The sequence below is a fragment of the Aythya ferina genome (genome assembly GCF_964211825.1).
Source record: "Aythya ferina genome assembly, chromosome: 24".
Classification (NCBI taxonomy): Eukaryota; Metazoa; Chordata; class Aves; order Anseriformes; family Anatidae; genus Aythya; species Aythya ferina.
In genome coordinates this window covers 3,496,411-3,520,054 of record NC_140322.1, presented here as the reverse complement: position 1 = coordinate 3,520,054, position 23,644 = coordinate 3,496,411, and the positions used below count along the sequence as shown (strand labels likewise).

The 23,644-nt window shown below is 50.3% G+C and overlaps 3 protein-coding genes across 11 annotated transcripts; all 3 read left to right on the top strand.

Moving 5' to 3' along the window:
* Positions 1-5,510: 5,510 nt before the first annotated feature.
* On the top strand, positions 5,511-9,263 carry STMN1 (stathmin 1). The gene is made up of 5 exons (XM_084497276.1): positions 5,511-5,590; positions 6,585-6,654; positions 7,382-7,554; positions 8,248-8,439; positions 8,766-9,263. Exons 2-5 carry the CDS (start codon positions 6,642-6,644, stop codon positions 8,832-8,834), a joined length of 447 nt encoding a protein of 148 aa, XP_084353402.1. The 5' UTR covers positions 5,511-5,590; positions 6,585-6,641; the 3' UTR covers positions 8,835-9,263.
* Positions 9,264-9,808: 545 nt separating this feature from the next.
* PAQR7 (progestin and adipoQ receptor family member 7) lies at positions 9,809-14,692 on the top strand. Of its 2 annotated transcripts, none has more exons than XM_084497240.1 (2): positions 9,809-9,982; positions 13,346-14,692. In XM_084497240.1, the coding sequence occupies exon 2, from the start codon at positions 13,385-13,387 to the stop codon at positions 14,423-14,425; it is 1,041 nt and encodes a 346-aa protein (XP_084353366.1). In that variant the 5' UTR covers positions 9,809-9,982; positions 13,346-13,384; the 3' UTR covers positions 14,426-14,692. The 2 variants fall into 2 exon arrangements, with proteins under 2 accessions (XP_084353366.1, XP_084353365.1); XM_084497239.1 differs by lacking the exon at positions 9,809-9,982 and adding an exon at positions 11,444-11,576.
* Positions 14,693-14,823: 131 nt separating this feature from the next.
* On the top strand, positions 14,824-23,090 carry GJA9 (gap junction protein alpha 9). Of its 8 annotated transcripts, none has more exons than XM_084497209.1 (3): positions 14,824-18,914; positions 19,092-19,309; positions 21,064-23,090. In XM_084497209.1, the coding sequence occupies exon 3, from the start codon at positions 21,085-21,087 to the stop codon at positions 22,639-22,641; it is 1,557 nt and encodes a 518-aa protein (XP_084353335.1). In that variant the 5' UTR covers positions 14,824-18,914; positions 19,092-19,309; positions 21,064-21,084; the 3' UTR covers positions 22,642-23,090. The 8 variants fall into 8 exon arrangements, with proteins under 8 accessions (XP_084353335.1, XP_084353340.1, XP_084353333.1 ...); XM_084497214.1 differs by having other exon boundaries at positions 14,824-19,309; positions 21,064-21,311; positions 21,576-23,090; XM_084497210.1 differs by lacking the exons at positions 14,824-18,914; positions 19,092-19,309 and adding exons at positions 19,343-19,737; positions 20,365-20,398.
* Positions 23,091-23,644: the final 554 nt, after the last annotated feature.

Sequence of the window (23,644 nt, the reverse complement as noted above, 5' to 3'; positions counted from 1 at the left end):
ATGGGAAGCGCGGAGACGGCGCCGCGGGTGGGAGCAGGAGGGGAAAGCGGCGAGGATGCTGAGAGCAAGGAGGGGGAAGCGAGGCGAGGAGACCTCCAGGCCGGCTTTCCCTGCGTGTTTCTGGGTGTTATGGGGCTGAGACCACGTGTAGGGCGCTTATTCTATCGGGCAGGTTGCTCCCAGGACCCCACAAGTGCCTCTGGGGATCTGCTGGTGGCATGAAGGAAACCAGTGGCTCCGAAATGCTCCCTGCTGCAGGGAGCGGCAGCTCTCCCCGGTGTGAAGTCTCCGGTCTCTAATAATAGTCGGGCTCGTGCTGAAGCCTTTCCCTCGCTCTTGCCTCTCCCCAGCCATCTGTTTTCAAGAAACTTGTGGAATTTGAGCCGCTGAGATCTCATCCATATTTACCGGCGGGGCAGGGAGCGGCTTGCAGAGCCGGGAGCTGGGACGGGAGACGAGGCCGAGGTCTGGAAGGGCTTCGATTGCACAAAGCCCCATTTTCTGAGGAAACAAAGAGCGAAAAACACGCCAGGAGAGCGGGCAGTGCTCCTCTGTGCCCCGGCCTGGGAGGAAGGCCAGCGCTCCGACAGCCACGGGGCTGCACCCAGGGTTAAGGTGCCCACGAGCCTCTGCCAAACCTTCAGGGTCTGTCACCGTCCCCGTGTGCTGGAGGATGGTTTGCAAGGACAGCAAAGTGCTCGTGGAGCCTCTGGCATTAGTATATTAGAAGCTTATCATATTTTTCCACCCTCTTTAGAGCCTTGTAGCTCCCATCACCATAGTATGTGGGTATCGTGCGGTGCCGTCGTGTGTTAAGAGCTGAGTGTGATGTCTCAGGGTTATATTGCCCCAATTTCAGAGCAATTAATTTATATTTCCATCTCTCTTGCTGCAGGCGCAATCGCCATCTGTGGTGAGTGCTTTTACTTGTCTTTTTTACTTGTCTTTTACTTGTCTCTTTTTATGGAGGACTTAAGTGAGTTCGAGTGAATTTCTCGAAGAGCAAACCCACACCAGGAGCCAGGCGCCCTGCCTGATGTGAAAAAATTAAATCATTTCCAACAGCACACCGGCAAGTGTGTTTTTTTTTTTTTCCGAAGGGAACATTTTCTTAATGGTGTATCTCAGCATAAATACAGTGTCAGCCCAAACTCCACCAGTAAGCAAACACCAATTACCTTACGCACTCCTTGCCCAGGGGAGAGCTTTCACGGGGAGGCAGACACTCCCTGAAAGTCGTGTTTTCCTCTTCATTTCCACGGGCTCCTAGGCTGCACGTGGGCTGAGACGTGTTGGTACCTGATGATCAGGGAGAGCTCTGCAGCCACCAATTTTTCCTGCAGGACGTTTCCTCCAGGCAGCAGCACGTAGGTGCCAGCACCGCGTCGAGGGGAGGAAGATCTGCCGGAGGTGAACACAAAGCCTGAAAAACACGGACAGGAAAAAACCTTGCGGCCCCTCTCTCTACCTCTGAGAGCAATTTTCTTTTCAATTACCATCTCCTCTAGCATGTTATTTATTGTGGAAGTGTGGCTATGGATGGCACAGGTCAGTGTATTGGATTTCTGGCTTTAAATTGAACTTTACCAACACGGAGCCTGTTACCAGGCTTGAAGAGGCACTTGCTGCTCGTGTCACTTACAAAGGCGCCTTACAACCTCCTCTGCCTAACAAACAAGCTGTCAGCCCATCCACCGTGGGTGCTTCAGGGTGGCAATTTTATACTCAGAAAGCGCACTTCCTTATTAGAGATTAAATATTTTTGCCAGTTAAAAGAGCTGCCGTGGGCTGAGTCGTCGCCTAATTCTGTCAGCCTCTTTGTGGGGTCTTGCGATAAGCACGTCAGAGGAGACTCTTTAATCTTCGTGCTAAATCTGATCGCACCACGGCCTAAATTCACACGTACGAGGAGTCCTCGGGATGAGACCTTGATTCATCTGCTTCTCTGGGAGCAGAGCGTGTTGAGACGAAGCCGAGGGGTCTCACACTTCGTCTGTGCCAGGAGCGAGCTCCACTTGAGCTGGCAGCGAGCAGTTGCTGTGACCAGCACGAGGGCAGCAATTTTATGCAAGTGCACTCATCACTGGCAGCCACAGACCCTGAGAACAACTCAAATCCCCAGTCTGTAAAAGCCTTCGCCCCTTCCCACTCTGGGAATATCTCCTGCAGGTTCTGCTGTGGTCCGTTAGTGTCCCAAGATGCACAAATTGGTCTGATTCATCTGGCTGATCTGGTTAGATTTGGGCTTCAGTGTGTTCTTTCTTGAGCCTTTTATTTTTATTTTTTATTTTTTTGGGGTTAAATGGTGGCATTTTGAAGGAAATTTCTCGTCATGATGCTTGTTCTTTTTTTTTGGAAAAACTGGAATTAGAGCAAAAAGCTCTTCTTGGTGATGAGGAGCCCAGGAGACAAAAGCTGCTGCAGCCACACGCTGCTCGGCTTGCCGAAAGGAGTCTGTTTAGAATCCCAGTAAAAGTGTTGATAAACACAAATCAAATGCAAATTGAATAAAAGCCTTTCATATACTCCATTCTCACTGAGATCCGACGAAAATAAATTCCACACAAACAAGCGGGTCTTATGAAATGTTCCAAAAATAAAAACCCTCCTGCAATGAGGCCAAAAATGAGATCGTCTCCATGCATTTCCAGCTGCTAAGGGCTGTAATTCCTCTTTGTATTACAGCAGTGCTCCAAGATTTTGGCTTAAATTGAAACCAGTGGTGGCAGGTGTTGTGAAGAGGTTAGTAAAGAGTCTCCGTGTAAGCAACACGGAACAGAAAATGTCAGAGCTGAGGACAGATCCCAAATCTGATTCCCAGCACATTGCCTCTTACGTATGAGAGCTCTTATCTGAAATAAATGATTTTGGCTGTAAAGCTGGTCTGCAAAGGAAGGTAAGTTACATTCACGTCTTTCTCTCTCTCTCTCTCTCTTTTTTCTTTCCTTTTTTTTTTTTTTTTTTTTTTCCTTTCCTGTGAAGAGCCCAGGAAATAAGATGGAAAGCACTGAGAACAGCCCCTGCACGACTGCAGTTATAGCTCAGTCTGCATCCCTTCTTCAGAAGCTGAAAATGATGTTTCATCATCATCTCTCCAGGGGATGAGGAGTGACTAAAGGCAGTCACAGGTACCAAACAAAAAGCCCCAAGCCCAGGAAGCTTTATTTCCTTTGGGAAATCCTGAGATCATCCCAGGATAAGCTCACTGATTTTACTAAAAAGCGTTAATATTAAAGCATCCAACACGCTGTTGATCCACATGGACGCTAATTAATGAATGATAAAGCAAAACACAAGCTGATGACACGATCTCTTGGCTTCTTTGTCTTCCAGCACCATTTAATGCAATTTAATCCAAGCACTCAAGATGTTTCACTTAAAAACACGTGTTGTGTGTGATAGCAACGCGTATACTGCTGGGTTTTGAGCCAGGAACCCTGTAAATGTACCAGGCATGATCCTGAATGGCCAAGCAGGCAAACCATTTTGAATCTGAAGCCCCCTCCACCCTACAAAAGCTCCACCATGCTGCTGGAAAATGGCTCTTCCCATGCCCAGCCAGCCACTCCGACAGCAACCTCTCCCAATTCTAGCAGCTCGGCGGCTGGATGTGGTTTCCATGGAAATAGACGTCAGATCAGCAAAAAACAGGGCAAGTGTTTAAAATAATCTCTGTTTTGAAAGCTTCATATATTTCTGTCACAATATTAACCTTCCTTAAGGTAGGGTTTTTTATTTTTTTGGGTGCAAAATCCGTGGTTTTGAGATTGTGCACGAGAAGGGTGGGTCCCCTCGGAAAAGTCCTTTCTTTGGTATTTTGGGTACAAAGACTGCGCTGCTGGGCTCGTGTTGCAGCAGAAGATTTGTGCTTTTCTCTGGCCATCTGCCTTTTATGTGTATTGACTCTTGGTGTTAACTCAAGTGACTGCAGCACGAGAACTACCGCAGCAATCGTACACGAGTGATTTGTACAGAACATGCAAAAATGCAGCCAGTTCATTTAAAACCCATTTGCGAGCACGCCACTTATCTATGCGTGGTAATGGCGTTATCTCGGGAAGGGAACTGCTCATAATGCAGCCCATAGGACAAGGGAGGGTCCTCTATATGCAGCCATTGCACATTATATATCATGGAAATTGTGTTTTGAAGACAATTGTGGCTTTTCTGGACCTGCTGGTGTCACCTCATAGGAGAGGGTGGCCAGGTGGCCACCCAAAATCGTCATTCGTTTGGGTGGCCATCCAAAAACGTCTCCCAAAACGTCATTGCAGGGGCTGTGGGGCCAACGCATTGTCAGACCCAGACCCTGTGGGGTCAGCCTGTGGTGCCTGCAGCCTGGAGGTGAGCAAAGGTGGTCATCTTGGTGATGATCAAGAGACCCGAAATGACCATGGCCATGAGGTGACCAAGGCTTCTCAGGTGGCCATGGCTCTGCAGTGACCAAGGGCCCTGAGGTGGCTGTCACCTTGAGGTAGCCATGGCCCTGAATAAAGTGTTCCTGAGGTAGGTGGCCGTCCCTGAAGAGGAAGTGGCCGTCTCTGAGGTAGATGGCCATCCTTGAAGTATAAGTAGCCATTCCTGAGGTAGGTGGCCATCCCTGAGGTGTAAGTGGCCATCTCTGAGGTAAGTGTTCCTGAAGTAGGTGGCCATGCCTGAAGTAGGTAGCCATCCCTGAGGTAGATGGCCATCCTTGAAGTGCAAGTGGCCATCCCTGAGGTAGGTGGCCGTCGCTGAGGTGTAAGTGGCCATCTCTGAGGTAAGTGTTCCTGAGGTGTAAGTGGCCATCCCTGAAGTGCAAGTGGCCATCCCTGAGGTAGGTGGCCGTCGCTGAGGTGTAAGTGGCCATCTCTGAGGTACAGGTGGCCACCCTGAAGTACGAGTGGCCATCCCTGAGGCAGGCGACCATCCCTGAGGTACAGGTGGCCATCCTTGAGGTACAAGTGGCCATTCCTGATGTAAATGTTCCTGAGGTGTAGGTAACCACCCCTGAGGTATCGGTGACCATTCCTGAGGCGTAAGTGGCCATCCCTGAGGCAGGTGACCACCCCTGAGGTACAGGTGGCCATCGTTGATGTAAATGTTCCTGAGGTGTAGGTCACCACCCCTGAGGCATAAGTGGCCATCCCTGAGGTACAAGTGGCCATCCCTGAGGCAGGTGGCACTGAGGTGAGCGTCCATCCCTGTGGGGATGGCAGACAAAGGGAGTCCCACCGCCCTCGAGGAGCGGCAGGAGGACGCCCCGCAGAGCTGCGCACCCCCCGAGCCGCCCCGCGGAGCCGCCGCGCTCCGCGTCGCGACCCCGCACCCTCCCCACCGGCCGCCATCGGCCCTCGGGGGTCGCCGCCCCGCCCCCCCGCGAACTACAACTCCCGGCATGCAGCGGGCGGCGGGGAGCGGGGCGCGAGCCCCCCAGCCTCGCCCTGCTTCCCCCCCCCCTCTCCCCACTCCCCTCCCGCGGCGGGCGGCACGTGCCGCCGCGTTCGGCCAATAGGGGCGGGGCGGGGCGGGTCACGTGCCTTTGTTTGGCGCTTTTGTGCGCGGCGGGGCGGGCGGGAGCGGAGTGGGGCCGGAGCGGCGGAGCGGGCAGGTGGGTGCGCGCTGCTCCTGCTGCCGAGGGCCCGGCGGTGGCGGCGCTGGGCCGAGGGTGGGCGCGGCGGTGATGAGAACGGCCGCTGGGCTGTGGAGAGGGAGTCGTAGCGGGGAGCGGAGCCGGCGGGAGGGCGCTGAGGGCGGTTGTCAGGGCGAGGGGAGGCGGCGCGGGGGGCTCTGAGGGGCCGCGGAGGGCTCTGAGGGGCTGTGGGGGGGGCTGTGGGGTCGTCGGTTGTGTCCGTGAGGGGGGTCGGGGGTTGTGTGTGGGGTCCGTGAGGGGGTGACGAGGAGCCGGGGGGCTGCGGGAGACAATGGGCGGGGGTCCCATTGTCCCGCCGTCGGCTCGGAGGGGGAGCCGCCCTGATGGCGGCTGAGGAGAAAGGCGGCGGCGGCGCCCCCTCCCCTTCCCTCCCTGACAGGACCCCGCCATTGTCAGTGGGGAGGGGGCGGGGCGGGGCCGCTCCCCTGGGGGGCGGCTGTGGGGAGAGGGGAGGGGGAGGAGGGGGGAGGGGGAGGGGAGGGGAGGGGAGGGGGCGCCGGGGGGTGCCCGGATGTAGCCGTTGGCCCCGCCCCCTCCCCGAGCCCCCCGCCCGCGCGCGCGCGCTCCCCCTCCCCTCCCTCCCCCCGCCCGCCCCTCTCCGGCCGTTTGAATTCGGTGCGGTTGGCGGGGCGCGTGCCGGGGGGGCGGGGCCTCCGCCCCAGCGCGCCGCGCTCATTGGCTGGCGCCGGGCGGCCGCGGGGAGGGGAGGGGACGAGGCGGGGAGCCGGGTCCTAGCGCCGCCCGCGCTGCCTGCGGTGGGCGCAGCCCCGCCGGGCGCTAATTGCATCGGCGGCAGCGCCGCTCCCACCCGTCCGCAGCAGCCCCCGCCGGCTCCTAATTAGCGGGTGCAGTCACCTGTCGGCCCCTTGGGCCTTTTCTCGCTGCTGTGGGGCGCTGGGGGGAATGGCAGCCGTGTGCCTGCTGCTCAGAGCCCTGTCTCTTTGTTACCCAGGAGTCCAGCTGTTGGAGGTCTTGCAGAGCAGGCTGCTGGAGGAGAATTTCCTCGGTCATGGCTACTTCTGGTACGTAGCATCGTGTGCCCAAAGCGTTTTTCCTCCCCACCTCTTAATTTCCTATGTAATTGTTGTGCTGTGTTAAATTAACTGTTGTCGCCAGGCTTTTCTCCCCTCTCTAGGCTGCTTTGGAGAAGCTGTTAAAGCAGCGCGTGTGGAAACAGAACCAAAAGCCATCTCAAACTAGGCTGATAGCAGATGGGCTTCGATTCATCTGCACGCCATCTGCTCACTTAACAGAACCGACTGTCATTGAGACATCTTGGTGATCAGAACTGGTGTGCTGCTACAGCTGAAGCCATACAGGGCTGACATGCCTGTGCCCCTGTGGAGGTGTTTAAATAGCAGGAAGCTAGCTTAGGTGTTTCTCACAGAAAAGGTTTCAGAGAGAGAGCCTTCTATGTTAGGTCTGAAGAAGAGATTTGAAATGCTCACCTCTAACTTCTCATTGAAGAAAAAATGTTTTTTTCATTTGGAAGTACGCTACGCTTGTTTTTGTGTGTCTGGATATTAAAAGCTAAAATCAAGTGTCAGGCACTTGAGTAATGTATCCAGGCAAAAAATAAAACTGTCCACTGTGTTTTTGAGAGGTGCTGCTGTGTAGAACAGAGCTATCTGCTCTGATGCACCTGTAGCCTTAAGGGAGTGTGGTGGCATTCATTTCTTGAAGACTGCTGTTCCAGTTAGCTAAGTCCATTTCATGGCTTCAAATCCCATTTCTTTTTCGTGTTCCTAGATATACAAGTGAAGGAACTGGAAAAGCGTGCCTCTGGGCAGGCATTTGAGCTGATACTCAGTCCCCGCTCAAAAGAAGCAGTCCCAGAATTCCCTCTTTCTCCCCCAAAGAAGAAGGATCTGTCATTGGAAGAAATCCAGAAGAAGTTGGAAGCAGCAGAAGAGAGACGTAAGGTAGGTTTGCAGTAACAAGTTAAAGTGAATTCTGCTTGATTAGTGTGTGGGGTTTTTTTAGGTTTGTGTTGCGTAAGACAACTGGTGAGTGGCTTGCGTTATGGTAAAGGGAATAGTAACTGAGATTGTAACAATCTTGGGCTCTCAGGGAGATTTATTTCCCAAGTTACTTTAAATGGCCAATTAAACGGGGGAGATAACTGAGAGGTGATGGTCTTTCAGCAAGAAGCTGTCCTGGTCTCTATTTATAATGTCATGAAAGATTCACGTTCTCCTGAAAAACCTAGCGGTGAATCTATAATTAGAAAGCTTGTGGATGCAGCATCTTGATGTAAGATCTTGCTGATGTAAGATCTCCAGTGTGACTGGAATCAGTAACTCACTGTTCTGAGAAGCCAGAGTCTTCTAGGAAAGATCAATAGGTATTAAAGTAAAAATCAGTGTACAATTCTGGGATAAATCCCACTTAAAGATTTGTGAGCAGTGACACAAATTTGCTTTCCTGTGTCACTAGTAGTGGTGAAATACGGGCTATGGAGGTGGAGCAGGTACTGGGGGGCTTTGTACTGCATCAAGAATTTATGCAGATTCCAATTAAAGTGGCAGAAAAACCTCTGCTGAGGAGTTGCAGGCACCTGGATTGTAGCTGTGCAGTTTTTTAATGTTCAGAACGTGCCTGGTCTGTTTTGTCAGTCTCATGAAGCAGAAGTCCTGAAGCAGCTAGCCGAGAAGAGGGAGCATGAAAAAGAAGTGCTTCAGAAAGCCATTGAAGAAAACAACAACTTCAGCAAAATGGCAGAGGAGAAGCTGACCCACAAAATGGAAGCCAACAAAGAGAACCGTGAGGCACAAATGGCTGCTAAACTGGAACGCTTGAGGGAGAAGGTAGGTGTCGAGTTGTGGTTGGGAGAGAATGTGCCAGTGCTCCTCACTTACAAACCAGTTAGAGACCAGTAAATGGACATGTGAGGGGACTGGTACGAATAGACACATCCCTGGGTGTTCTGTGGGTCCAGTCTCAAAAGAAGATCTTTAAATGTGTGGGAGACCTTGTAGAAATCCTCCTCGGGGGGGAGGAGGGCGGATGGGGTTAGAGCAGGCTGCTCACTTCCTCTCGAGCCTTTCTCGAGGTGCTGCAGGTGTGAGCTGGGGCTGGGATTCAGGCGGGGGCGCGCTCTGCGGCTCACTGCTCCCCTGCTGTTGGCTTCCAGGACAAGCACATTGAAGAGGTTCGAAAGAACAAAGAAGGCAAAGACCCCGGTGAGGCCGAAACCGACTGACTTCGTTCTGGAAACTGACACTCTCCCCCTCCTCTAAATATCCAAAGACTGTACTGGCCAGTGGTTTTACTTTTTGGTTTTGTTTTTTAAGTTTCTAGAAACTGATGTAGAACTGTAAAGTTAGATCCAAACTGTACGCTTTCTTTGGGGGCTAGAGGGGAGACCTTCCATGTTTCACTTTTTCTAAAGTGTTGTCTTTCCAGTGTAGCTATCTTCTTGTTGCATCCTTTTCTACTCCAGAGCACTCGCTCCTGGGTTGATGGCTAGTACTGTATCAGCTCTGTAAGACATTTGTGAAAGGAATATGTAGTAAACTGTTCCATGCTCAATATGTTACACTTCAAAAAAAAAATAATAATCTGACTCTGTCCCAGTCTTCTAAAATACTGCTGTAACTGAGTGACTAAATAAAGCTGCACAGTGCTGTTACCATGAGAATCATTTCTGGCACTGACCTGAGGAAGAATTGGTTGGCCGATGCATACAACAGGCATCCTGAGCCAGCGCTGACCCAAAAATCTGTAACAGCATTTCTCCTTGCACCCATGGGCGTGCTGTGTAACTGTCTCTTCCCAGAGCACGCTCATTGTCTCGCTTGTACAGTGGGAGCTTTGTTTGGACACCTCAGCCCTTGTTAGCTGTGGGGTGTTTTTGTTCAAAGGGTTCAGAGCCACCTCCCTTCAGATGCTGGTGCCTCGACAAACGAGTCCTTGTTGCCACATGACTCCGAGCTGACCCGCTTATTTTTTCGGTAAGGGTTTCTGGAAGATAACTTGTGCTGTTGAATCGGGATCTGTGTACCCCTTGCTGCAGCGTCATGGGGTGAGAGCCACATCCACAACAGAAAATGCTGCTGAAGACAGAATTTGGTGTCTGCTGCAGATGTGGGATAAAAAAACTGTGCCCTGGGGCGAGTCTGGAGATAAGGCCTGCCCGCAGAGATGCATGCCGTGCTTGTTTTTCTGGGAAGTGAAACGTACAACTGTACTTGTGCTGTGAGTAAAGATGCTTTTAGGTGGCGCATTGCTGTATTGTACGCTTGCCTTAAAAACAAAAAAACACAAACACCCTTCCTGTAAGATCAACGCAGGGTCTGGCGTGTCCATGAGTACCCGTGCAGCTTGGCAGTGAAGGCGAGGTTGCGATGGGTGAGTATAAATAGCTGTAATGAATGAAGTGTGTGACTTCCTGAGCTGAAATAATTGGCAGTAATGATCGCCTTCCCTCGGAGAAGGGGGCTTGTCACTTCTCAGCTCCTCGTGCCGTCCGGCACTGAGCTCTGCTCAGTCCCACCTCCCTCTCCGTGCTCATGGGGCTGCTTCTGCTCTGTGCCCAGAGCTCCTGGCACTGACCACGCACCGGACATTGATATTCTGAGGAGGGAAAACCTGGTAGGGATATTTTTAAAGGGGCTAATTGAGTCCTGGATCACTCCCCAGTGCTCTGGGGATTGCCAAGGAGGGAGGCTTGCTTCGGAAAGCTCTTGGGTATCGCGCTTGGTGCTTTGGAAAAATGCAACAAAAGGGGAGGGGGGGAAAAAAGGTGGGGAATAGGGTGACACAAAGCAAGGCTGCACAGATGGGGTGGCCGAGCTCTTGATTAAAGAACTTTCCAGCACTTGTGCTTTACACTTGGGGGCAGGAAGGGCCTTCTGTCTGCTCAGAAGCCCCCAGCTGCAGGGGGAGCAGCAGGCTCGGTGCTTTCAGTGGCACCGAGCACAGGGGTGGGGGCTGCGATGAGCTCAGTGCGGGGGGAGAAAGACCTCAGGCATTACAGACCTGCCTCTGAAAGAAGGTGAGCAGCTCTGGCACTGTGTGGTGAGGCTGCTGCTCAGAATCATTCCCATCTTTATGTCTGAGTGCTCACTGAAACCCAAAAATCTCTGCCTTAACATGGTTGCCTGGTGCTCGAGCGAAGTCCCAGCAGCCCAAATGCTGTATGCTCCCCCCTTCCTTCCAAGGATGAGAAGGATGCCAAAACCCAGCCGCTATGAAGAGCAGGAAGGCATTAAATACGCTTCTTTGACTTGCCAGAGCTGTCACACGGCTGCCTAGGGCCTTCTGTTCCCTGCAGTTCTGCTTTTCTGCGCCTTCGTGTGCGAAATGGAGCCCGAGGCGTGGGGCTGGGGCCTCGGCAGGGGGATGGGGAGGGGGATGCAAATCCTGGGGGGAGAAAGGGGTAAAGGAAAGGCCCTGCCCTGGTGCAGGAAATAAAAAAAAGAGGAAAATTCCTCTGCCTGACGGGGAGAACCTGCCCGAACAATACCCACGCTGCCAGCAGAGCTGCAGCTTCCTTCTTCCTTCAGCGCCGCGCTGCAGCGAGCTGCACCAACAGCCCCTTGTAAGGGAATAAATCCGATATCCCCACCAATTCCCACCGCCAAAAGGCATCAAAACCCCCCAAAAACCCCAATTCCCACCCCCACCCCCATAAAACACAAGGTTTTGCTTTCACGGAGCCCTCCCCCCCTCCCCTTCCTGCGGGCATCCTCCGCTCCCCCGGCCCTGCCGAGGCCCCGGGGGCGGCTCCCGGTGTCCAGCGCTGGCTGCGGGTCCCCCCCCGGTCCCGAGCAGCCCCCGAGGTCCCCCCCAAATTCCCCCCGGGGGTGGGGGGGGGGGTGCGGCAGCTCCGAGCCCCGGTACGGGGCGGGCCCGGCGCTGGGGGCGGTGGCTGCGGAGGCTGGGAGGGAGCCGGGGCTCCGCGACCTCCGCAGGGCAGCGCGGCCGCAGCGGGGCTCTGCAGGTGCCTTTGGGGGGGTACCGGGGACAAACGGGGACAAACGGGGACAGCTCCGGGCTGGGGGCACCGGGAGGGGGCGGTGGGATTGGGGGAGGCTCAGCCGAAAGGGGGCATCGCCCCCCCCCCGGGTGCCTGCCGGAGGTTGGAAGCTGGAGGGAATTGGGGGGGGAGGCTCGGTGCTGAGCCGGGTTTCCGAGCTTTGGGCTGGGGCTCCGGGGGGCTGCGGGGGCTGGGGGTGAGGCCCCGAGGGAGGCTCGGTTTGGGGGGGGGACACGGGACGGATGCTGCGGAAATGTGCTGCAGGAAATCCCGGGTGCGATGGGGGGGGGGGCTGGAGGCCGGTACGAGCAGGGTTTGGGGTGCCCAGCGCTGCCCCGGCCCTACAAGAGCATCCCTTAAAGCTTCGTGGCTGGGAAGAGCTTTGGAGGAGTAAACCTGGTCCTTGGGAGGGCCCCAAACGGCCTCCAGAGCCTCCCCTGCCTCCTCCTGCCTGGATCCTGCTGCCTGTGCCCCAAAATCTCCCCGGGGGCACCTTTCCCGTGGGATCCATCACAAACCGAAGGTCCCCACGCATTGCGGTGTCCCCATCTCTCATTAGAGCTGCTCTCGCCCACATCCGCCCCAGTGGGACCCGAGGCTGCTCTGGACCTCCCCACGGCAGCCCACACCATCACGGGGGGGCTTGGGTCAAGGGGGAGCCTCCTTAGCCAGGCAAGGTGGGAAAAGAGCACTCGAGAGGGGAGCCGAGCGGCAAAGAGCCGATTTTTATCCCTATTTGTGCTCCCCAGGCAAGCGTGGGTTAGGGACCTATCTGCTCCGCTGCGATGAGGAAATTCTGGAGCGTAAAAAATACAAAGCAGTCCCACTCCCTCCTCCTCCGTTTCCAAACTTTTCCTGTCTGAGCCGTGCCTGAAATGACTGAACTTGCCAGGAGTTTAGGCTGTAAATCAGCACCAGGGCAGGAATTTGGCTGTTTTCCCCCACTTGTCTGAGCAGGAGCAGGTAAATGGGCGTGGGGAAGCTCACCTCCAGCGAGTTCTTTTCAGTGAGCCTTTAAGGCCACCATGCAAAGGCAGAGTGGGGCTGCCTTTATCTCGGCAGGGACAGCAGCTTCAAAAGCATAAATATAGGAAGCTTGCTCGGAAAGATTACGCTGCTGGATGTCAGTGATGCAACCGGATAAACTCACTCAGGCTGCATTGTTTTCGTGTAAAGTCATACGGCAAACGCAGAGTTGAAAACAGACGGTGAAAACCTCAATCAGATTACGGCTCTGCTCCCCTGCTCCGTTACTTCATCCCCCGAGGCAGCTCCTCCTCAGGTAGGGCAGGGTGCCCGGCCAGAGCCTTGAGCAGGGATTCTGCAGGCAGCTGGCAAGGGAAGATCGGGGCCGCTCCTGCAGCGGGAAGTTTGCTCAGGATGTTGTAGGAACAGAACATCCCGAACCCCTGGGAAGGGCCAAGCTGAGCTTAGGAGTTGGTGTATCGTGATAAATTAATTATTTTGTTGATTAACCCTGTGCTGGTGTCCTCTGCCTCTCCAGTCTTCCAGACTGTCGCCTGTGTGGGGCACTCCAGCAGGGCTTAAGTATCACATCAGCCTCCTTCATATCGCTATTTTTGGAGACTCTCTTATTTCAGCTACTCTCTAGTCATGCAGGATTTTACATATTAAAATAAAATAAAAAAAAAAGCATTCAAACAGCCCCTGTTGCTGAGTTTGGTGAAGCTGCCATTAAACCCCACAGCAAAACTTTCTTCTTTGTCCCAAAGGTTGTGCCGGGTGGCGGCGAACTGGACTTTGGCTGTGTCATGGCAACGGCCGTCCCTGAAAAGCTCAGCCGCCTCTTCGTCAACGTGCGGCAGGTCCCTCAGCTGCTGGCCCCGCTCTCCCCCTCCACTGTCAGCAGTGCCGAGGTGCCGAAGGTCTTCTGGAAGCCCTACATCCACGCCGGCTACCGGCCGGTGCACCAGACGTGGCGCTATTACTTCTCCACGCTCTTCCAGCAGCACAACGAAGCCATCAACGTCTGGACCCACCTGGTGGCCGCCCTCATCCTCCTGCTGCGGTTCCAGCAGCTCTCGCAGAGGGTGGATTTCGGGCAGGACCCGCACGCCCAGCCCCTCCTCATCATCATCGTGGCGTCCATCACCTACCTGACCTTCAGCACCCTCGCGCACCTCCTGCAGGCCAAATCCGAGTTCTGGCACTACAGCTTCTTCTTCATGGACTACGTGGGGGTGGCCGTCTACCAGTACGGCAGCGCGCTGGGGCACTACTACTACGCCATCGAGCCCAGCTGGCACGAGAAGGTCAAGGGCTTTTACATGCCCGGGGCTGTCCTGCTGGCGTGGCTGTCCTGCGCCGGCTCCTGCTACGCCAAATTCCGCTACCACCAGTCCGCCCACGTGCTGGGCAGGCTGTGCCAGGAGATGCCCTCGGGTCTGGCCTACGTGCTGGACATCAGCCCCGTAGTGCACCGCATCTACACCGCCCCGCCGGCTGAGCACGCGGACCCGGCGCTGCTGTATCACAAGTGCCAGGTCCTGTTTTTCCTCATCGGCGCCTTTTTTTTCTCCCACCCCTACCCGGAGAAGTTGTTCCCTGGGAAGTGCCATTTCTTCGGGCAGAGCCACCAGATCTTCCACGTCTGCCTGGTGCTCTGCACGCTGGCGCAGATCGAGGCGGTGGTGCTGGACTACGAGTCCCGGCGGCACATCTACTCCTCCCTGCACGGTGACCTGGCTCACAACTTCTCTGCCTTGTGCCTCTTCACCGTGACCTGCTCGGTCCTCACGGCCACATTCATGGCCCGCAAGGTGCAGAACAAGCTGAGCTTCAAAGAAGATTAGGAGCCCCATGGGAGAAGCTGGGGCGCTCGCCCGCGGGCCTGAGCAGTTCCTCTGCATCTGGTTGCAGCGATGCCATGGCAAAGGCCACAGAGATTGAGGAGAAGAGGAATGAGACGCTTTGCGAGCTGTTTCTGGGCACTGCTCTGGTTAGGGAGGGGGAATTAGAGCTGCTCTTCGTGCTTTTTTTAATTCACAGTTAATCCCAGCTTGTTCTCAAAATGGTACACTGGTTTCGTTCAAACGCCTGAATAAACAGCTGGAACAAAACGCTGGTGGTGGTGCAGCCCTGTGCCTTCGTGGATGGGAGCTGGGAAAGGTTCTGGGATGTTCCTGAGGCTTGGGGCAAAAAGTCAGGAGCTGCCGACCAACTTCCCCGCTAGCGGTGGCAGCATCTGACCCACCAAAGCAAACAGACCCGTGGGGGCTTGTATAAATCATAATGAAGGGTAGAAGGTTTATTTCAGATCAGTTCAGGCCCTTTTTATGTAGGGTAGGGAATTGTGCAGAGCTGTCTGCTCAAAGAGCACACAGGTGGGCTTGGGGTGGTGGAATTGGAACTGTTTGGAAGGGTCCCCAGCAGATCACCAGGCCCACACTGGATGGGGACAGGGCGCCTGGGTGGGATGTCTGGCAGCCTGTCCCCTCACGCCCTGTCAGCTTCTGCCACATCCCTGGGGAGGTCCTGCCCTCAATTGATTATTCCCACTGTAAAAAAATTCTTTCCTATATCAGGACAGAACCTCTCCTGGTGCGGCCTGTGCCCATTGCCCCTTGTCTTCTTGTCTTCTCCACCCGCCTCATGGCTGCCCTCCAAGTACAGGAGCCCTGCGCTGAGCCCCCCCTGGGCCTGCTCCTCACAGGGAGGCCAGACCCAGCTCCCTGGTGTTAGCAGCAGGTTTTTGGGGGCCGCTTCCAGCCCCGTCACCCAGAGCATTCAGGAAGGTGGCGAGCAACGTGAGGCCCAGCAGCAATCCCTGGGGTCCCCCCCTGACAGGCTGCCAGCTGGGGTAAAGCCATGGATCGCCCCCCTCTGAGCGTGGCCTCTCCACAAACCCCCCAGCCAGCCCCTATCCCCCCAGTTTGCCTACAAAAGGGAGCCTCAGCTGGACGTTAGCTTGTTTGCCACCAGATTGCACCGTCGGCTTTTTTTGGGTTTGGTGCAGGGCCCTGGTGGCCTCCAGATCTGCCAGGAATTTACAAATGAGCGGAGGACTTGAAGAGCTCCTCTTACATGACTGCTGCCATTGCCCCTTCAGTTTTTGGTGTAGCCTTACTCCTTGCTCTGGTCTGATTTATGATTTTTTCTCTTTGCCTTTGCTATTTTGCTGGAAAAACAAACAAAGAAACCAGTTTTACTGAGTCCAATGCAGCCTTCCCTCTTCTATGATTTTCAGATTTCCCTAGGCATTGGCTTCTTGCTGTATCAGACTTCTGCCCAGCCCCATTTCTTATAGGGTCCAATTAACTGCTTTATTCACTAGGCTGCAGCCGGACAAACGGCCACGTGCACGGTGAGCAGCAGCCCTGCACGAGCAGTGAATGATCTTCGCTCACCAAGGGAGAGCTCCACACAAATGCACCTTCTACAATGTCTTTAGGGAAAAGCGGTTGCCTTCTCTTTAAACATGCTGAGGCACATCAGATTGGATATTTCTCGGTTGTAGCAATAGGGTTTAAATACCGTCAACTTTGATCTACTAAATTGCTGTGCAAGAAATTCCTAAACAGTACTAAGCTGGTTTTGAGCATTCAGCATCTTAGCAGGGAGTGTTTTGTGAGTACAAGCACCCTGCTTGCTTACAGGAAGCTTTTTGCAATATAGTGAAGAGCTTGAGCAGCAAAAAAAGGGCGTCCTAAGTAGAAATGTTGCATGAAATCTAAGCTTAAAAATAACTAGTGACCAAAAAACCACCTTAAACCTTTTGGATAAAAGCCAGGGCATCTTCAGAAAGATCCTTTGGGAAAGCAAACCCACAAGTCTGCACCTACTAATTCACACGTATATCATAGCAGTAAAAATTGATTCTATAACCCAGCACAGAAAGCAGACAGAGATCAAGAGCGTGTGCCTCTCTCTTTATGTCCTATTCTGTGATCTGCCTCCAGCACTGCTGGATTGTGCAATCATAAAGACAATATTGAGTAGTGTGGTTGCCCAAATTTCTCATTATCATTTGTGATCCCGATGTCAGTATTGAATGAGACTACAGGAGTGAGTCTGCATTGTCCCACAAGCCTGTAGGACACGTCGCTGATGTCTGTGCCTCTCGCTATCCAGCTGGCCATTGTGGGTCAGACAAGTGCAGTAGAAAATCAAAATCAATTGTACACATAAAGTGCACACTATTGATGAGTAGGAATTAAAAGGTCTGATCTTAGGAGAATATTTCCACGACTGAATGATTTTTATGGTGTTTGACCCTGAGATAAGAAAACATAATTTAGTAGGCAGATGAAATTTGGAGGGTATTTCGCAGCACAACCAACTACAATAAGATGTGGGTGATGTCGCTGATTGACCTGGGAGAAAATACAGCATTCTCTCCTTACATCACTACTTGTGTTGTTGCTAAACACTGAATACTGGCAGGACAGTCTGTGTAAATATTCCTATCTGCAAAATATCTGGACTAAAGTAAAGAGCAGCATATCGCTGACATAAAATTGCCATCAGCACTTGAATTCATTTTCCCTTCTGACCGGTCAAGTTGTCATTTGACTGAAATGCCCTTTTACATGAGATAATGCATCTTGGAACACTAAGTGCAGATTGATAAAGGTTTCCCCTAACATGAATCTTTTATAAAACGAGGAGGTTCCCCAGACACCATAGCTCAGTCTCTTCTAATTCTTGGGATTTTCAAACAAAGCTTCAGAATCTTTGCAGGGGGTGGGGGGGTGTCCATGGACCACTCGGATGGGTTAGGAATCTTTTGTACCAATGGCAGAAAAATGTTTAAAAACCTACTTTAAGTATTTAATAGAAATGGCTGGCTGGAGACCAATAGCTTGCCAAAACGACTGAGTACTTCCAGCAAGCTGTCATTTAGCTATGAAATCGGACATGACCTATTGACTGGTCCTCAGCACCAAAATTAAAAGATATTGATGAGCGTCGGAGTTTTCAGCAGAGGAAGTTTATGCATCCTATACAGGCCACTTGTATTGGCGATACACTTTAGCAGGGCACTGATCAGAAAAATCTAAAAGAGCATTATAGTGCTAGTTATACTTCTCAGCAAATATTGATCCTAGAGCAGGAGTGGCATCTTCATACCAAGCATGCATAACAGGTCTGAATTTTTGGCTACTGTGCTGTTAACACGAGCTCCAGGAAAACCTCTGTACACAAAGCATGCGTATTTCTTTCCCTAGCTTCCCTTTTCTAAAATGAGGTCTCTTCCTCTTCCCTCTTCCAAACATTTTGCTTGCATTTACTAAATTTTAGAGTGTTTGAATGGGTGTCACCTGCTCTGTTTTTACAGGCTAGATATAAACATCACTCCATCTTCAGTGTGTCTGACAGCTAGACTGGGGGGGTAGCAACTTGCTCCTGAAAGGAAACACCAAGTTATACGGGCTGGGAAAATGGAGTAGCAGTTGCAATGTTTAGGGGTGTTTAAAAGAAGTCAATGTGACAAGAGAGGTGGCATGGGGAAAATAAATGAGGGGTCAGGGATCATGGAATATAAGGACAGGTGCTGTATATGAAGAAGGAATGAGTTTGGAGCTGCCCAAAGTACTGTTACTGTGTTCTGTTTTGTTTTTATCAGGAGTGCAGCACTAAGCTGTTACAACAGAAGAGATTTTCTGCAGAAATTTACACCGCATTCCTTTGGGGAGGATTTACATTCTTAGATTTTGCATAGCCAAGCTGAATGTTGCTATTGTGATATGTAAACTCTAGCTTGGTTGTAGTTAGCCTTTTTATAACCAACCGTGTATTAAAAGAATGAAAAACAATGCCAGAAGATAACTCCAGTGCTTTGACAGAAGCAGCCACAGAAAATCAGTATCGATAATTATGCCGTTAATTGACTGAGTTAATATGGCTGCTGTGGTAACATAATTTTTCATAAGTAATGTCTTATGGGATTACGGGGATAAACCATCTTCTGATGGTCAACAACTATTTCATTTAAATCGATAAGGGAAAGCATTTTACTTGCTGGTTTTTGAAGGCATAAAGAACAGAGTTAATTGTAGGGCACTAATGCCATGTCATAAGTGCATCTGTGTAGTGACAGAGATCTTCTGAAATTCCAATTTCAATTCAAAATAAGCAAGTTTCCTTTAAAAACCAAAGCAAACCACAAATGAATCAGACAACAAAAACCCTCTACCCCAAACAACCAGAGGGTCAGGTAGTATTTTGTCCTGATGGTCTGAGCTGTAGCCTGTGCTGCTTGGGACCTCTACATCATTCATCAAACCGATGAAACTCCATTCCCAAACACCAAAGAGAATGAAATTCTCCTGGTTCATCACAGTAAGTCTGCCTGATGTCTTTGATCACCCGTTTATCCCATACCCATCACCAAGGCTTACAAAGGGCAAAAAGCCTCCAAAGGTGGAGACTTGAGAAGCACCCTTTTCTCCCTCCTTCTACCCTCTGTTACGAGCTCCTACCTTGGGCAGCTTATGGCAGGGCTGTTTTCTTCCTTAGGAGTTGTACACATAAGGTGCACAGGCTCCTTGTTTGACCACACTGTGCTAGGATGCAATGCAAAGCTTGAAGTTGTCTAAACCAGGACCTCAGCATTTCTGCTGTAACTGAAGTCTCTAAGATGTCTGATCGTTCCACCTGAAAGGACTGCGTTCATGGTGCAAAGCCTGCCTATGCCCAGCATTAGAACAAGCAGCGTTTTGCAATCAAATTAATAGGTAAGGGTGTGGGACGGGGTGGGGTGGCCTGGGGTATTGCTTTCTTTTTCGCTGTTTACCTTACGCTGAGATGGTTCTTAAAGCTTGGAAGGTGCTGGAGAGGGGCAAGGGAAGATCGCCTGAAGGAAGTCTGAGCAGTGGATTTTATTATTATTATTTTTTTTAATGTGATTTTTCCCTGTAGATGTTAATTTGATTACAGTTAAATTATGCTCGGAGCTGTAGCAGACTGGCCAGCAGATTGATTTTCTCCTCCCTCCCTCCCTAGCAAGTATAAATTCAGCGTGCAAAGCTTGCACTCTGTCAGTTGCTCCAGTAGTGAACTAAACTGTAATGTGAAATTCGCTCACACGGATGGAAGATGTCAGGGGTTGTAACTTTTCATTGGATGCCATAGAGCTTAATTTTACACATTTTTGTAAAGGAAGGTACGTTTTATTTTTAATGTGCTCTTTATTTGTAATTTGTTTATCTTTTTAAAATGTCTAACACCTATTTGTCTACCAATACAAAAGTGTCTTGTCATGTTTAATAGGCTGTCTTACCATTAAATTTCCTCTGTGGTCATCAGTATTGTAGCCAAGGCTTCAACATCCATTTACTTTCTTAATATTCTTATTTTACAGGGTGAATATTAATTATATATGTACTGAAAACTCTGTTAAATCATCCTTATCCTAAAAAATCAGACTATTCTCTTTTAATATAATTTAATTCTGAACAAAGTAAAGTTATATCCACGAATGTAACTGTTATCCCTGCACATACAGAAGACAGATATTTTTGCTAGTGTGTGCACCCACAGAAGCGCTGAAATGGAATTTATAATCTTGTTCACTATGTACTATCCTGTAACAGAGGAAGAACCAAAAATATGAAGTAAATGCAAGGTGTGTGATTACACGTATATTACCAGTTTGTCTGTACTCAGATAATAATTATTTGTGAAAATGCTGGTAACCAATTTTTGCATAAATCATTCATTTTTCATAGAACCATGGACAAAGATAGCAACACTTGACACTTAGACACTCCATTCCGTACTTCATATGCAGGTATCATTGAGAAGAGGAGAGTGATCCGATTATGGTGATTTATTTATTTGTTTATCATTTTGATCCACAACCCAAAAGCTACTGTTTGCTCCCAATTATATGTTCAAAAAATACTTTTTAAAAATTTAACAGTGCATTTTTAGTGAGATGTTTTATTCCCTCAGGAGAGCCTTTGTATAACCAGTTTTCACAGAAAAACAGTAATTGGACATTACCATAACCTCAGCTGCAACACGGGGCTCAGAACACCTGAAAATGAGGACCAGGAAATATTTCTCTGTTTGTCTGCAGGGAAATAAAACCTCATTACCTTCACAGGTGTCCTAAATATAAGCACACCACTCTCACACTGGTGTCTCTTGGATGATGCTTTAAACAGCCCCCAGGTGCACAGAACCCTGCTACCACTCAGGCACCTGATTTTCCACCGACTCGGATGCAGACCTGGGTGCTGCATTTCTTGTAGTTACCTCCTTTTCAGGCTGTCTTTTACTGAGATTAGATGCAGGTGAACGATGCACTTCTTCATCTTGTAGACAAGAAAGAATAATGCCTGTAATATCAATGAGGAGTGGGTCATGTTGCCAGCTTTACAACGTGAGATAGGACATTTCCTCCCAGCATAATTATTTTCATAATGCATTAAGGAAGGACTGTGGATTTTACAGTATTTGATACTTTTTCTCTCATACATTTCAGTGTTAAGATGGCAGAATAACCATGGGAGACTGGAATTTCCTTGGAGGCATTTTAGAGGAGGTCCACATTCATTCCACCATTATTGGGAAGATTTGGCTCACTATCCTCTTTGTCTTTCGAATGCTTGTCCTCGGAGTGGCAACTGAGGATGTCTGGAATGATGAACAGTCAGAATTTATCTGCAACACTGAGCAACCTGGCTGTAGAAATGTGTGCTATGATGAGGCCTTCCCTATCTCCCTCATAAGGTACTGGGTCTTGCAGGTTATCTTTGTGTCTTCCCCTTCTTTGGTGTATATGGGTCATGCCTTATACAGACTAAGAGCCTTAGAGAAAGAGAGACAAAAGAAGAAAGCTCAGGTAAGAGTGGAGCTTGAAAGCACTGAATTGGAAATGACCGAATATCGGAAAAGGCTGGAGAGAGAACTCCGGCAACTGGATCAAAGGAAGCTGAACAAAGCACCCCTGCGAGGCTCTTTGCTCTGCACTTACGTGATACATATTTTCACTAGGTCTGCAGTGGAAGTTGGTTTTATGATTGGCCAATATCTGCTTTATGGGTTTCGGCTGGATCCCCTTTACAAATGTCAGAGAGAGCCATGTCCAAACGTCGTTGACTGCTTTGTATCAAGACCGACAGAAAAGACGGTGTTCATATTATTCATGCAGTCGATAGCGACTGTGTCGTTGGTTTTAAATGTCTTGGAAATTATCCACCTAGGATTACGAAAAATTAAAATGGGGCTTTGTGGGCAGGAGGAAAACAAGGGTGGCCACGGCAATTTCTACATAAACAAATCTAAGAAATACTCAGTGATACCACGCTCTTCTTTGGGAATACCTGCAACCCCTCCAAAAACTCTTCCTTCCGTACTTAGTGGTTATGCATTTTTAATGGAAAAGCAAACCGACACTGCCATCTACCCGGTTCTAAATTCTCCTCCCATGTTTCAGTCTATTCAAAATAACCATACAGAAAGTAGCAGCAACTACACCCATCACAATCAAGAAAATAAATTGCCGAGGAAAAGGCCGGCTACAAGTGCTTTGAATGATCAGAATCAAAATATTAGCACAAATAATGAGGCCTTGCCTAGCAGGCCTGAGACCGAAGCAAATAATTCTCAGAAAGAAGCTGATCAGAAACATTTCCTTGCTGGCACACAGAATGCAGATACAGCTCCAAGTATGTGCTTGAGAAGCTTTGCTGAAATGCCATCACAACCATCACTGCAACCTTGCACTTTTCCAGCTGCCAGCTTCAGAAGACAGCAAGGAATCGTTTCCTCCTGGAACTGCTCCACAGCCGTCGAGAGTGCCGGCTCTTCCATGAATTCCCTCACAAAGAGCAGCAGCAGAAGACAAAGCGGGCTCAGTGCAAACCAAGGGCAGCCCCCTTCCAAAACCAACATTAGAAATCCCAGCCGCCCAGACACTCCTGACTCCGTCGGGGAGGCGAGCTCCGGCTCTCACCAGAGCAGGGGCTGCGGCAGCCCCCAGCTGCTCCCCGTGTCCGGGCGCCCGTCCCTGTCCAGCAGTGCTGGCAGCCGGCGTGCCCCCACTGACCTGCGCATTTAGTGCAAACGCGCCAGTGAATCTCACTACTCAGTGCCCGGGTAGTTACTGGAAGCTGTAATATACGAGCTATTGATAAGAGTAGCCGCCTCGTTTGACTTTAACCAGCTCTTTCACGGAAGTGAAAATAGAAGTTGTGTAGCCCTTTGCTTATTAGCTAAGTAACTTTTAAACAGTCTACTTCTTGGCAATGACAGGATGGCTTGAACCTCCGTGCCGAACATCTACATTAACCCCTCAGGGTTACATACATCATATAAATCCACGCATTAGGAAGTCAGGACTAAAATTACAGCTGTACCTAAACCAGATAAAAGTAGAAGACAAAATTACAGTCTAAAAATGTATTTTACAAAGACCAGTAAATGAAATTAGGCTAAAGAAAGCACTAGAACACCTGAGAAATATGAATTATCAATAAATATGAATTCTTAATTTTATTCTTAATCTTTTTCGTAATCAATAAATTGAATTCTTAATCTAAGAATTCAAACACAGTTGATAGCTCTTTGAAAAAAGAATGTCAAGTATATTCTGCTGTTTGAACTATTAAATGCAAAAATAACAAAATATTTGATAAATGTTTCACTTATTCTGACTCCGCAGTATGTTTTTTTTTCAGTGTATCACCATCAACTTCTTCAGCAGAGAAATCATCGATTCTCCTCTTTTGGTGTCACAGCGCACAGACACCACGCTGTGACCAGGTCAAGGCTGACAACTTCCCCAGGCCACAGGCCTCCCCAATTGTTTTGGTGTGAATAATGCTCTTTTTGGTATCAGTAATACACTTTTTGATGCTGGTAACACCCTTTTTGATGTCAATAGGAATCTTTTTGACTCTGGTAACAATCTTTTTTATGTAACACTCCTTTTGACGTCATTAACACTCTCATTGACGTCACAGCGTGCAGACACAATGCCAGGAATAGGCCAAGGCTGCACAGCCTCCCCAGGCCACAGGCCTCCCCAATGTTATTTTGACATCAGTAACACTCATTTTGAT

What these genes read in the sequence shown, in the direction of transcription:
- STMN1 (XM_084497276.1), top strand. An exon ending in CAGCAGAAGAGAGACGTAAG is followed by an intron (nt 7,555 to 8,247) that starts GTAGGTTTGCAG and finishes CTGTTTTGTCAG; the next exon opens with TCTCATGAAGCAGAAGTCCT. An exon ending in TGGAACGCTTGAGGGAGAAG is followed by an intron (nt 8,440 to 8,765) that starts GTAGGTGTCGAG and finishes GTTGGCTTCCAG; the next exon opens with GACAAGCACATTGAAGAGGT.
- PAQR7 (XM_084497240.1), top strand. Translation starts at nt 13,385, where the DNA reads ATGGCAACGGCCGTCCCTGAAAAGCTCAGCCGCCTCTTCGTCAACGTG.
- GJA9 (XM_084497209.1), top strand. Translation starts at nt 21,085, where the DNA reads ATGGGAGACTGGAATTTCCTTGGAGGCATTTTAGAGGAGGTCCACATT.